The 14,675-nt window shown below is 36.1% G+C and overlaps 1 protein-coding gene across 14 annotated transcripts in view; it reads right to left on the bottom strand.

The window, feature by feature from the left end:
• Positions 1-3,382: 3,382 nt before the first annotated feature.
• Positions 3,383-14,675, bottom strand: part of LOC127966758 (protocadherin alpha-C2) — a 60,804-nt gene continuing 49,511 nt past the window's right edge. For all 14 annotated transcript variants that reach the window (XM_052567975.1, XM_052567978.1, XM_052567979.1 and 11 more), the window contains 2 exons: positions 12,606-12,694; positions 3,383-6,156 (listed from right to left, as the gene is read on the bottom strand). In XM_052567975.1, the coding sequence (XP_052423935.1) occupies positions 5,846-6,156; positions 12,606-12,694 (400 nt within the window). In that variant the 3' untranslated portion in view covers positions 3,383-5,845. The remainder of the gene's footprint in view (positions 6,157-12,605; positions 12,695-14,675) is intronic.

Here is a 14,675-nt window from a genome sequence, read left to right as displayed (position 1 = left end):
TGGTGGACAGAGAGGTCTGTCCATTATCCTTCACTGAAATAACAAGGTTCTGCTTCATATTGTCAGATTCAGAAATGTCTCGTTGTGTTTTGATCTCTCCACTGTGGAGACCAATGGAGAAAAGTCCAGGATCAGTAGATTTGACAATCTGATAGGACAGCCATGCATTCTGTCCAGAGTCAGCATCTACAGCGATCACCTTGGACACCAGAGTGCCAGAGAGAGACACTTTAGGGATCATTTCAGTCATTAAAGATTTTCCATCGGGGACAGGGTATAATATCTGTGGAGAGTTATCATTCTCATCTGTTATGAAGACTTTCACAGTCACGTTACTGCTGAGCGGTGGAGATCCATTGTCTCTGGCAACAACTTTGACAGTGAAGTTTCTGAACTGCTCATAGTCAAATGATCTTACAGCATGAATCACCCCTGTATCTCCATTAATAGATAGAAAGGAGGACACTGGGACCCCATTGACTTCACTGGGAGCCAGAGAGTACAGTACAGTCCCGTTCTGTCTCCAGTCTGGGTCATTTGCACTGACAGAACAAACAGAAGTACCTGGTTTATTATTTTCACTTATATAAACCGCATATGTCTGTAACTCAAATATAGGGGAGTTGTCGTTGATGTCGGAAACTTGTATGTTCAGAGTTAGATTCGAGAATAAGGATGGTGTACCTCCATCCGTTGCTGTTATTGTTACATTATAATTTTCGATTTGCTCCCGATCAAGCGAACGAGTTGTAGTGATAATAAAATAAGACTTGATGTACGGCTGAAGTTGAAATGGCTGACTTGAAGAAATGGAACAACTAACGCGGCTGTTTTCACCGGAATCTTGGTCCTTTACATTTATTACAGCGACCTCTGAACCGGGTGGGATATTTTCTGGGATTTGGCTATTCGGAGACTTTACTGATATAACAGGCGCGTTGTCATTTATGTCATCTATTTCAATGACAACTTTACAGTGGCCTGTCTGACCTCCACCGTCCTCCGCCTGCACTTCCATCTCGTACAATGAGGACTTTTCGTGGTCCATCTGTCCAATTACGGATATTTCTCCATAATTTTCGTCAATTTTAAACAATTCTTTTGTGTTGTCAGATAGGTGATTGATATAATATGTTATTTGTCCATTTGCGCCCTCATCCACATCGATCGCAGCAATTGTAATGACAGACGTTCCGAGTGCTGCATTTTCGGATAAACGAGTTTTGTACAAAGGCTGCGAAAATACTGGTGCATTATCATTCACATCTATCACGAACACTTCGATAACAACAGTTCCAGATTTAGGAGGATTTCCCCCATCCACCGCAGACAATATTAAGGAATGCTCTCCTCTTGTCTCTCTATCCAGACTGTTTTTCAAAACTATGTCCACATACCTGTCTTTATTTGATTTTGAATCAAGAACAAAGTATTTGTTTAGACTAAGAATATAGGTCTGGACTGAATTTATTCCAACATCCAAATCGCGTGCACGAGCTATTTGTAATTTACTTCCGATAGGTGCTGCTTCGCTTATCTCTAGCTTAATTGAATCTTTGGGGAAAGCAGGGGGGTTGTCATTGATATCCTGGACCTCCAAAACAACGTTATGAAGCTCTAAAGGATTCTCAAGAATAAATTCAAAGTGCATGAGGCAGGGGGAGGTCGTTCCACACAGCATCTCTCGGTCGATCCTTTCTGTAACAAAAAGATTTCCAGAACCCACGTCTACTTCACAATATCTTTTATCCCCTTGGTAATCCAAACGGGCTTTGCGAAACGTCAAGCGATCGGAATCCAAATTGAGGTCCTTACTTAGACTTCCAATAACATATTTTGTCTTTGTTTCCTCCGGCACAGAATAACGAACATCAGCAGCAGCAATGCAAAAAAGAAGCGATGCTATCCATAATCGCCATTTGGCAAAACGCAGTTTAGACATTTTCGCCATATTATGGTATAATAAAGTAAAGCGTTGTTTTGAAAAGCTCTTCACAAACAACCGACTTATGTCGTCGTCGTCCGCACAAATGTTAACATAACAGAAATATACCCGCACCAATGGGTGTGTGCTTATGCCCTAAAACAGCAGTGCTAGTCAACAGCGACGCTCTGTGGTTGAATTGAGTTTAGGTTTGGTCTGTGAGGTTTTTGTCATGGTGAGCAGATGCCACTATTTATTTATTTATTTATTTATTTGTTTATTTATTTATTTAGTAATGGAGGTTTAAATCCACGATTTTATTCTTACCTGGTATGTCACATATAACTCTGAAATAGTATTATTTTCTAAAAAGAAGACCTGATTAATACAAAACCCTAAAACACTAAATATTAACTTGGGCTTTTGTTCACACTGCGGATAAACCACAAAAACCAACAGTAGGCATATTAATATGACATTATGGTCTTTGTTTTAATTCCAAACGTTTGTAAGTATTTATATGGATAAAGAGTACTTTGTTAATTATTATTATTATTATTATTATTATTTATTTATAGGTGTAGATCATGTCAGCTACACACGCCACAAACTGGCGCATGTTTTCAGCACCATGGACAGCGCACTCCGTACAGTCGCGAAACAAAGCAGCTGAAATAGATACTTCAGATACAGCTAAAATTCGAGTTGGAAAGGTATTCAGCATACTGAGAAAATGTTTTATTTTATATTCTTATATCTATATCTATATCTATCTATCTATCTATCTATCTATCTATCTATCTATCTATATATATATATATATATATATATATAGTCAAGAGAGAGAAAGTGACAGTTTAGCCAATGCTAGACTGACTAAGCCTAAAATAGAAACAGAAATATAAACTAACACTAGCTTATATTTTTGTATTCTATGTGTTTTCTTTTTCTATTTAGTAATCCGTCAGAATGTTGGAGAAAAGATCCGAAAGAGGCAGTTTCAATGCATACATTATTATACATTCAAAGTTCAGTTGTTCAAACTTGCATTTTGCCTTACTTCAAATAATTACCCCAAGCACGGGAACTTAATTTAATCCTTGTATTTCATTCCTTGGAGAACAATAGCATCGGTTTGTTTCAGAAGATGTATTATTTGTGAAGGTGAAACTTTCAGGTCCAGTTATTTGAATAGTCACTAAAAAATCTTGCAATAGAAAGCTTATTCAAGTTACCACATAGCCTGCCACTGTAAGCTGTGAACCAGTTTAATGACAAATATCCAGCTGGTAAAAAGTGTTAGGTTAGCACATCCGATGTTAAAGATAAAATGCATGTGGTGTAATGTTATTTTTAGTGCAAAAGATGAACAAATATTTAATATAGACTATTATTTAAACCAATGCTGTTTGCTAACAATATAGACAGGCATAATATAAACCACATATAAATCTCCAATACTTATGAAAGAAAACTTTATTTGTGATTTATAAACAAAACACATTACCAGATTTCATGAAGTAATATAAAATAATAAACACCATTACACTGATGAGCAGGTGTACAAAAAAAACAAAAAAAACAAACAAAAACAAATCATCCAACAGATTTGCACTGTCAAAGTCAAAAGCATAGTGCCACTTAGGCACTGTATGAATTGATATAGAATTACTACACACAAGCAGAATACATAGACCTTTTTATTTCCTGTTTTATCATTTTTTAGTTTTTTTTTTTCTTTTTCTTTTTTTTTATTATCATTATATATTTTTTTTTTTTTTTTTTTTTGAAGGGAGAGGTTTATATCATAGGGAAGTATGAACTGGCTCACATTACAGTGTCATTGATTTCAAAGCCTAGCACAAAACGAAGGATTGATCCTTTCAAGTTGCAAAAATCATAAGGTTGTAAAAAAAAAAAAAAGAAAAGCAATTTAGATCAAAACACTACAGCATTACATATAGCTAAAATGTTAATATTGATCACCACAGAGCCGACATCTTTTCAGTGTCTTCTTTTTATGCTCTATGCATGTATGTAATCAGTATATGTTTGTGTATGAATAATTTGATTAATGTCTACATACTTCAGCAGAGATGATACACATCTCCAGTTTGATCATAAATGAGAAAAAAATTATAATTATGAAAAACATATCTGTTCTTTTATATCTATATATAATTTCTGTTTTAATTGCGTTTAACATGCAATACAGTCACTTGGTGATCTGACAGCACTGAACCACACCTGAAAGAAACTCAAGTGAGAGAGAGTGAGTGTTTGTGTCTGCGTGTGTGTGTATTTTGTGATTATCTTTTTGTGATTATGTTTTGTGTGTGTCTCATAGCAGCACGAACATCTCTCCTTTACTGAACAGTATCTCTACAGACTTAGAAGGGAAAGAAAGGAGAGATGTGCTCCCTCTTAAAAACAGAAAATTTAAGCATGATGTCTGAATGTTAAGAAAACATTCCCATTATTTACACAATTTTAATCAACAACTATGGAACTGTCATGAAGCTATATCTCATTATTGATATATACAGTAGAAAAACTCTGTACTGCCCACCACTGTGGTCTTCTCAGTCTAATCTCCACTCAACTTCTATTTTTGCCCTAGAAAGCACCATATGCTGTAGTTAGTTAAACATGCCCATAATCATGGCTGCATAGTCCATGGTGGTTCAACTGCTGTGAGAGCATATCACTGGTGTGTCTTGAGTGTGTGTGTATGCATGTACGGGCCAGTACCTGTGCTTATGATTTCCAGCAGAAGAAGTGAATAATATTAACTTGATCTTCTGCTCTTTCGTCACATTGTACAATACGAGCCACCAGGGGGCAGTACTGACATGAGGCCAGCAATGCACATCAGATAAAGGGAGGTTGGCAACATTGGAAATGCAAAAGTTACAAGCAATAGCTAAGGGCATGTAGCTGGACTAAGACATAAAGCTGTCAGGAAGTGGGATGACATCTATCAAACATTCAAAACAGCAGCAAAGGAAGTGGGTGTGTTTTGAAATGAAGCCACAAGCATTCATTATACTATTTTACAGACTATTGAGAGGCTGTAATGCTTCAGTCCTGTGGTGATTTTAGGTGGACAGCATGTGGACAGCCTGTTGATAGTGTGTTATGCATTAGAGAGCACAAATGCACATCAATTTGTGATTTGTATTTATACAAATCATTTGTGTGCATAAGATTAGATTTACTTGCTCTTAGAAAATATACTAAGTAAAGCATCATTTTGAGATGTCAGCAATACTTTGGGAGCAGGACAGAAGCGTTAGAGCTCTCTGTGGCCTGTTCTAGGACGTTTTTGTGAGTGCAAAGCAAGTGATTTCGCTGCTACATTCCCAGCTCTGTGGGCATTTATCTGCTCTAGAAATCAGATACTGGTCTTTCTGATAAAGTGGTCTTTTTTTCTTTTACAAAGTTCTGTTTCCAGCAGATCAAGGAGTGAGACAGAGCCAGGGGTGGTTGTTTCTTCCCCTTGTGACGTTGAGGGAGGAAGGCAGGGATGGAGTTAGAGAAAACTCTTGTTATGGCATGAGTTCATATCCAGTTTAACTGGATTAATTTGATCCTTTTAAAAGAGGAGAGGTACTTCCCTCATTGTGGTTGAAAATGTAATTTACAAGGTGTGACTCGGCTTGGTTTGCATTTTGCAGACTAGAGTTCTTTCTTGGACATCGCTGATTAATTTCAGCTAGAACTAGAAAAATAGCCAATCAGAGTCACTGGTTCACAGGGTTAATTTGTAATTGATCTTCTTTATTTAACTGGAGTTGGTAAATAATGTATGTAGAAGGAACTTCTCTCTTTACATTTTCAGTATTTTTGGTTTTCTCTTTCTGTCAGCATTTGCTACAAACATAAGCTGATAGCTGTAATACTGTAGTGGGACGTTCTTTGTTACTCCTCGCCATCATCTTTTCCTTTATCCTTCTTGTCCTTCTTTTCCTTCTTCTTCTTTTTCTTCTTCTTAGACTCCTCTTTCTTTCCGAAGGTGATGAACTCGCCCTTATCATCAACGGCACCTGGGTCCTGCCGAATGGAGATGATGGCAGGAGAGCCGGGAATAATGAAGGCTTCAGGGGGGATCTCTCCCGGCTTCAGGACTTGTGGAGGACCGTACCCAGGGCCTGCACCGTAGCGGAAGCTCCAGCTGTTACTGTTGACTCCAGCTCCAACAGGAGGGGACAGCTGTCCCTCTCCCTCCCCATCTGAGTGAGAAAAATTACAATGATTAGAATGTGTCATCATTACTTTCCTCATAAAAAAAAAAAAAACAAGATATTGAGTTGCCTAATGGATCAAAGAACAGGTTTAAACCCCCCCCCCAAAAAAGGCCTAAATTTCTAGTAGTAGAATTAATTTTTGATATGTTTGGAGAGACAGAAATGTCAGAGTGATGCAACTTTTCCTGATATTATAACAAAACAAAAATTCTTATTAAAGAATGAAAGTCTTGAAATGAAAAAGTTTGGCAGGGTTAATTGCGGTTGTAAAATGAAATATGGTGTGACTCTCCAAAAACTGTTTATGAATAATATATTTATTATTAATAATTTATTACATAAATAAATAAATAAATGCATGAATGAATGAATTATTGAATGTTACTCCTTTTAACTTGAAGGTTACACAACATAACAAGAGTCTCTGCATTTAAAAGTAAAAAAAAATCAAACACTTGATTACTTTGCACATGTGTTTTATAATATAATATAATATAATATAATATAATATAATATAATATAATATAATATAATATAATATAATATAATATAATATAATATAATATAATATAATATAAGCACGTTGGATTTCTTTATTTAACGCTGATCTAAACCTACAAGTTATACAAACAGAGAGGGACACTGGATCACTCTGGAGTGCACTTTCATACAATGTTCATGTTTGAAAGTGTACTACCCCAACAGGGAAAGAGAGCTGGGTCTGGAACGAGAGACTTATGTACTACTTTCCCTACCTCTTTGCCACACCAGTTAACTCTATGACCTACTTTCATTTCTGTGTTTTATTTAGATCTCACCATGGCCCTGAAATGAAATTCTGTTTTTGATCTGTACGTTTACTATGACTTATTTCAATAAATGCAAAACCTAGCAGGGATTATCCATTATGTTATTCTTTCCTCGGCTTAAATGAATCTGCACGGGTGAATTGTGCATCTCTGTGTATGTGGAGCAACTAGACTAAATTAGGAATCCTTCTCCTGCTCAGTTTCAGTCACATGTCTAAATTTAGGCACATCAAATCCTGCCATTAATATGCAATCTGCTCTTTTTTAATGTGTCTACTGATCTATTATGTATAATCTTGAACATCCTAAAAATATACCTCTCCGTCCATACAGAACAGTAATGGTACACAGATGGTACAGAAAGGAGTCAATGAGGGAGTTTTTACATGCACACATACACAGAAGCACTGAGTGCCACCCCTTGGGCTTGACAGATCACATTTGTCTGAGAAGGTCAGAAATTGTGGTTTAGAGTGGTAGCATTTACTTTCAGAGTGGTCAGATCTCTACTGAGAGAGTAACTCATGTGTTCATGTGTTAGTCACACCTCACTCCATCTCCCTGTGGCTTTCATTGTGGCAGCAATATCAGTGCATGTGTGTGTCTGTGTGTTAAGTTTCATGTCAGAGCAGGTCAACTGAGCAGACTAGTTTTTGTCCTCATGAGACTAAAGAGAAGATCAGCAGAGTGGAGATGGAAGCAACAGTCTAAAACTGACTTTCATTGCATTTCTCTCTTTGTTGTAAAGGTCAGTGACAAAAGTGTCCACATTTAAAAAGAAAAAAATGTTTTAAAATGTGCTAAGTGCTTGAAAAATGTACTTTTTGTAGTAATGTTGTTTTCATATACGTTTAGAAATAGTAGCCTAAAATTATTTTAATAACTTTTCATTTTATGACTCAGAAATAAGAACTAACATATTTTTTCTTCTTCATAATTTCATTTGTTGGCTGCACCTTTGATTGATGCATCAACACTTTGATTCTGCAAGTGTTTTTCAACTGTTAATGAGCAGCGAAGCGGTTTTCTTAAAATAAAAAAATAAAAAAAGAATAAAAAAAAAACAACAAAAAAATTCCCCTTAGAAATAAAATAAAAGATTATGCCAAAAAAGTTTTGGTTTTCTTTTTAAGAATTCATTTAATAAAGCTCTTTTTAGTATGATAACAGGATATTTATCACATTGATACTGACTTTATTCAAAATATATTTTATTCTAGAAATTAAAAACATGTTTATAACAGAATGTGTCTATGAGTTTGAAGTGCATTTTTAAATGTATTTTTTAATAAATGATTATACTTTCGTGTGATTTTTTTTCACATGGTTCTAAAAAAATCATACCATTTTTAAGAACTTTCGATTTAATGTCTCTAAAAATAAAAGTAAATAATAATACCTTTTTAGTTCCTGAATCTTTCTAATTGATGGATGCTCCAGATGACTTCAGTTCTGCTAACATTTTCCAACTATTAACGTTTCTTTTCTTTGTTTCTCGGGATAGTTATATCAATCTTATGCCAAATTAATTTTATTCCAGAAATTAAAAATAATTATTGATGTTTCCAAGTCATTGTATATACAAATTAGATTTGTTTAATTGATTTCGGGGGGTGGGGGTGATTGATGTTGTCACTGACCCTTACATATATATGCTGTCTTGATATTCAGTCAAGATTGTGATATATTTTAGTTGATGATTTTACTTTATGCTCAACAAGCATATTTTGTTTTGTTTTAGAGTTTGTTGATAGGTTTTACAATAAATTAACCTGTGAAAAGTAATAAAAAGAGCTTAAGACTAAACCCCCATAACTCCACTAGATCCTCATACTGTCTAAAAATCCTGATCTGTTCTCATATTTTAGTAAAATGTTAATAATAATAATAATAATAATAATAATAATAATAATAACAGCAGCAACAATACAGAGCAGCATTACATATTGTATTGCTATATCAGTGCAGCCAGATAAATGTGTGCATTTAAAGACAAATACTTGATCTAATATTCATTCATGTGTTAGATGCATATGTGCTACTTTTTGTGCTATTTCTGGTCCTTTCAGGCCTCCGGTCTTTTTTTCTGTGATGTTTCTACCTCTCCATTCCTCTCCCCTTCCACACCTTGCTCGTTCTTCCATTTTGAGTACGGCTGGTTGCCATGGAAACCTCCTCCCCACCCCCACTCGCCCACTCCCAGCTGCTCCTGCTGCAGTATCTAAGATTCGTTGTTGTTGCCTGGCAACCAGTCACACAGTGTTTCCTAGCAACAAGACCACCGGAGGGGTCTGTCAATCCTGAACCTCTGTGCATCTCCAGCCCCCGCATCCCACCTCGTCTCTTCCAGCATCACTCTCATTCTATCATCCCTTTCCTCCTCTATTGCTCGCCATCTCTCAGCATCCCACAAGCTTTATCTTTTAAATGACTCTCAGTTTAGTATCCTCATATATCTCTCATATTCATCTGTGTCTCATTTTCCTGCATGGTCTCTTTTCCGTTCCTCCAGTTCCCATGACCTCGATCGCGTTGTAATTCGCAAGCACTAAACCAGCGCTTACACAAAACACCTATGTTGCCTCAATAACACAACATAAGTCAACACAACATTAGCCTGCTAATAAACACTATTTAGTTGGACAACTAGACTGGGTTTCAAAAGTCTATCAGATTTGCGGTGTGTAGTTCGTCCTTCTGCTTCACCTCTCTGCAGGTTGCTAATAAAGAATCAATGGATTTATCTTTCTCCTCTCCTCTTTTTTCCCTCAGTGCCTCTCTTGATCTGTCCCACTAATGCTATCCACTGTCTGCCGTCATTCCAGTTCAGCTCTGCTCTATCAGCTTGTCAATATATCCACCATCCACCACCCAGGAGACCCACCACACTTGCTTCATTCCTCTAATGGCACATTAGATTGATCGTCCTCTGTCTATCTGGCTGATCTTTGAGGAGAAGCATATCTCAGTAATGCAAATTCAATAACCCCAAACAGGCCTCGTGCATCACAATATTTAGATACTTCGGTTCTGAACTTCAGCAGAGTAAATGAAAGATGCAATTTTAGCACAATGGGCATGTACACACAAGAGGTAAATTGGGTTGTCAATTTACCTTGTAATGCTTAATCATGTTCTATACACACACAGTTAATTTACTGCCTTCTACAACTGAATTAACTCCTAAAAAAAATCAGGTAGTGACAAAAGCATTTAGATAAATTATACTGGAGTGTATTTCCCAAAAGCATTGTTACACAGCTATTGTCTTAAGTTCTTCCATTACCATTACAGATAAATGATTCAGTATTTCCCAAACCCATATTTGAAACAAACATTCACATACAGTATTGCACACCTGTGTGGTTGGAACTGTGGTTAAAAGCATAGATTCTTCTTAGTATGCTATGTGATCTTAAATTATGCACAATAAGCAAGCTAACATGCAGTACAATCTAAATATTTTAAATATTATCTATTCTAATACATACATCTGAATCTATATATTTTAGAAGTGCCATTTTTGAAGAGTGTACATATGAATAAATGGGCAACTATGACTATGAAGGAGAAACTGTGATGAATCTAAACTAAAATAAAGCAAAATGGAAACAAAATTCAGAAAAAATGTGAAGTATGTCACCAGCTGCAATGTTCATCACAGCATCATCTTAGATATCTTGAATTATTTCGCATCTCATCATTAAAGTAATAGTTGACCCACAAATGAAAATTCTGTCATTAATTACTAACCATCATGTCGTTCCAAACCTGTAAGACCTTCATTCAGTTTTGGAACACAAATTAAGATATTTTTTGATGAAATCCGAGAGCTTTCTGACCCTCCATAGACAGCAATGCAACTGTCAAGTTCAAGACCCCAAAAGGTATTAAGGACACTGTTAAAATAATCCATGTGACATCAGAGGTTCAACCATAATGTCATGAAGCTACAAGAATACTTTTTGAATCTACAAGAATTACATTATGACAGTAATACCATGCATGCGTGTGGAGCTGCTGAAGTAGAATCCGGATGTGCTGCACTTTGTTTAAAAGCAAAAGACGATGCAAGCTGTACATAAAACAGCGACATAAACGTTTAAATTACATTGCTGTCTATGCAGGGTCAGCTCTCAGATTTCATAAAAATATCTTAATTTGTGTTCCAAAAATGAACGAAGGTCTTACGGGTTTAGAATGACATGAAAGTGAGAAATTAATGACAGAATATTAATTATTAGGTGAACTATCCCTTTAACAACTGTCCTATATTGTTCATTGTTCAAACCACAGAAATGTGACCATGTTCAGGAAAAGTTTGTTTCTACAGCAATGCATTATACTATGCATGTTAAGCAGCGTGTACACTGCCAATATTTTACAACATTGTTGTAGGGGAATATATTATTAACCAGTTGTTAATGAGATATTTAAATGCAAATCAGTTGTGCAAATTCTGTATGCATGGCACAAGAAATCACACGGAACTAGGTAAGCAAATAAGAAACAGCCCATAAAAAAATCAAATGCTCCATCTTGGAGCATCTCTACCTGCACTTGCCTAGTTCATTATGGATTTCTTTATGGACCAAGACAAACCCATAGACATAAAAAAAAAAAAAAAAAACATGATGGCTCTGCTGACAGTTTTTAGTTAAAAATCACTTAAAGTAATGAGTCTTTAGTCGCTGTAATATCACTTTGGTCAAAACTAGCAGATACCAAATGCCAGATGCCAGAACATTGGTGTCAATCACTGCATACTTCACTCCTATTATTTAAATGCAGTTTCACTCCTGTATTTAAATATGGTTGATACTCCAGAAACTGTGTGCTTGGCCATTGTGTGCTTACCCAAAATAAACATATTTGATTTATTGTGTCAACTAATGGTTTTGTTGCCTAATTATGTGCTGAAATGAGGCATTTGAGGGACACCACTAAATTACAAAGGGAATTCTTTCAAGGAAGGACTGGCCTTGTTACATCAGTACATGTTAATAATGGACTTACGGAAGAAGAGAAGGAAAATATTCTAGTAACTCTATAAAAATGACACACCATCGACCACAGAAAGTCATTGCCTGGATTGCTAGTTGCAGAAAGTCTGAAAAAATTAATGGGAAAGCTCAAGCCAGACTTGCAGACTTGTTCCCTGTCATTTTGGATCTAGAGAACAGTTTTGCAACACGAAGAGACAACACAAAGTACATCTTGTACTTAGATTCAGGATCTTTCAGGGCATGCAAGACTTTAAAAGAGCAAGAAGAGGACAGAGAGAGAGGAAGAGCTGATATTTTTTTGGATGAATAAACATAACCTGCTTTAAACAGATTGTTTTAAACATGCATGAACCCATGTCACTTTGAATCAGCTTCAATCTGGCTCAAAAAGTTTCAGTCTTGATTTCTTCCTAAGATTCATTACGAGGAATCCAGAATCACCATATGTATTAGGCATATTAATTAAAACAGATGTAATAGGTTGATGGACATGATAATTTGCAAGAGAAAATTACTAGATTAGCAAGAGCATGAAGTTTTGCGAGAAGATGATTGAGTCGTTGGTTTCGGATGATTAAAATGTAATTAAACTGCGGATGTCTTTAAGATGTGACCTCACCTGCTGCACTGGAGACTGTGGGCCAGTTCTGGACCAGCATGCCTTGCGCTCCCTGCATCACAGCTGATGCCTCCTCCATATGCACAGAACTAAAAAATAAAACATTTAGCATGTCATTATTCTTGAAAAAAAAATCACATCCATTATTATTATTATTATTTATTTATTATTATTATTTTGAGTGGTATTAAAAATACACTGAAAAAATGCTCAGTAAAAATGATTTGAAAAATAATTCACATTAAAATACAGCTTCACTTTTAGGCTGTAGTAGCTGAGGGTGACAGTTGTGTTATGTGTCAAGAGCTGCTGTGTTTGCATGCATTTATTTAAGCTTTGGTCTGAAGGTGAGCGTGATGGTGAAGGTACATGTTACAGCGTGTGCTAGACTATCTGTGATCTAATGTGCTGTGTGTGAGGTGATGTGTGTGCGGCGGGTGAGTTGTCATAATGGTCTCGTGATGTTTTAACTCCTTCAGACATGTTGACTGGAAAGCACATTGACAGAGTTTCTAAATATATACAGGAAAGAAGGCAGGAAGATGCACAAGAGGATACAAAAATGACCTCTTTTTAAGTATATTAATATATATATATATATATATATATATATATATATATATATATATATATATATATATATATATATATATATATATATATATATATATATATATATATATATATATATATATTGTAGATATTTTATAAAATCTGCCAAAAGACAAAATATAAAATATGAGAAAATATGAGTTACTCATAATATCTTAAGGCATATTTTAAATAAATGTATCCTGTTTTGAGGGTTTTTATATTAACTGGAAAATAAATATAATGAGCTCTATAATATACCCGGCGCAATGCGACGCAAGGTGCAGCGCAAGTGTGTTTGCTAGTTTCAGTCTGGCGCTGCTAGCATTTTCTCGTCCAGCGCCTTGTCGTTTAATTAGCAAATGCATTTGCACTCATTTTTGTGCCCCTGGGCGTGCTGGTCTAAAAAAGATTGCAAAGACTGCGCAATAGACCAACTAAAACCTGGTCTAAAGTCTGGCGCCATGTTTTTTCTTTGTTATTTAAAGAGCGTACATGCTGCTTATTAAACACAGGGATGCACAGCAGCACACAAACATGCCAAATATGAAAAATTAAAGGATTGCAATGCATAAGATATTTTTTGTAGGCTATATATATATAGTCAAATTTCTTGCCAAATTCGTAGTGTAAATAGCAAATACGTCATGGCACGAGCGCAACTGGCTCTTAAAGGCAATGGAAGAAGAGACTCTGATTGGTTTATTGTACGTTACGCTCAAAAAACACCCATTACTCATTAAGAGAATAGGGACAACCCATTTAGACCATGCGCCAGGGCGCGCCAACCATTTTTCTGTCGTTAAAATAGCAAAAGTGGATTTGGACACGCCCTGAGTGCATACTTTGCGTCGTTAAAATAGGGCCCTATGAATTGGATTTTCTACAGTGTGTAGAATGATGAAGAAACACAAAAGAAATGTGAAAAGAAAGATGATATAAAAGCGAAAGTGTTCATGAAAGAAAAAAAATATGTGGATTGTTTGGAAATATATTACCATTTCAGCGCCTCTCTACTCTTGCAAAGGGCAATTTCATAATCTGATTTCCCCTAATACATTGTTCAGTTTCTTTACCATCTTTATCTTCCCTCCATTCCTCTCTCCATTTCTCTCTCTCAGACTGTCAGCAGGCCATGCATAACATAAGCCTGGGAATTTGTGGTAGACAGTTGAAGATGTAGTACGTACTTAAAATTTCAACAAATACCACGCTGCACCCTAGAGCTGCAAGTATGCATTAAAATGCATTACGCTAAAGGGACATTTCATTTTCTACATATACCTTCCAGCGACGGACTTTGGCTCTCAGCATGGATTGGTGTGTTTATCACCATGGAAACCATGATCAGACAAGCCCCCACATAAAGAGCAGGACTATGAATTTTGCCACAGCACTCCTTTACATCCATTATCAATGTACAGACATGAGGAGCAGAATGGATGTGGGTATAGCAGGGCATCTGCAATGCAGCACAGG

Source organism: Carassius gibelio, chromosome B10 (genome assembly GCF_023724105.1).
Source record: "Carassius gibelio isolate Cgi1373 ecotype wild population from Czech Republic chromosome B10, carGib1.2-hapl.c, whole genome shotgun sequence".
Classification (NCBI taxonomy): Eukaryota; Metazoa; Chordata; class Actinopteri; order Cypriniformes; family Cyprinidae; genus Carassius; species Carassius gibelio.
The sequence above is the reverse complement of the archived record's forward strand: the minus strand, read 5'-3'. Positions and strand labels throughout refer to the sequence as shown.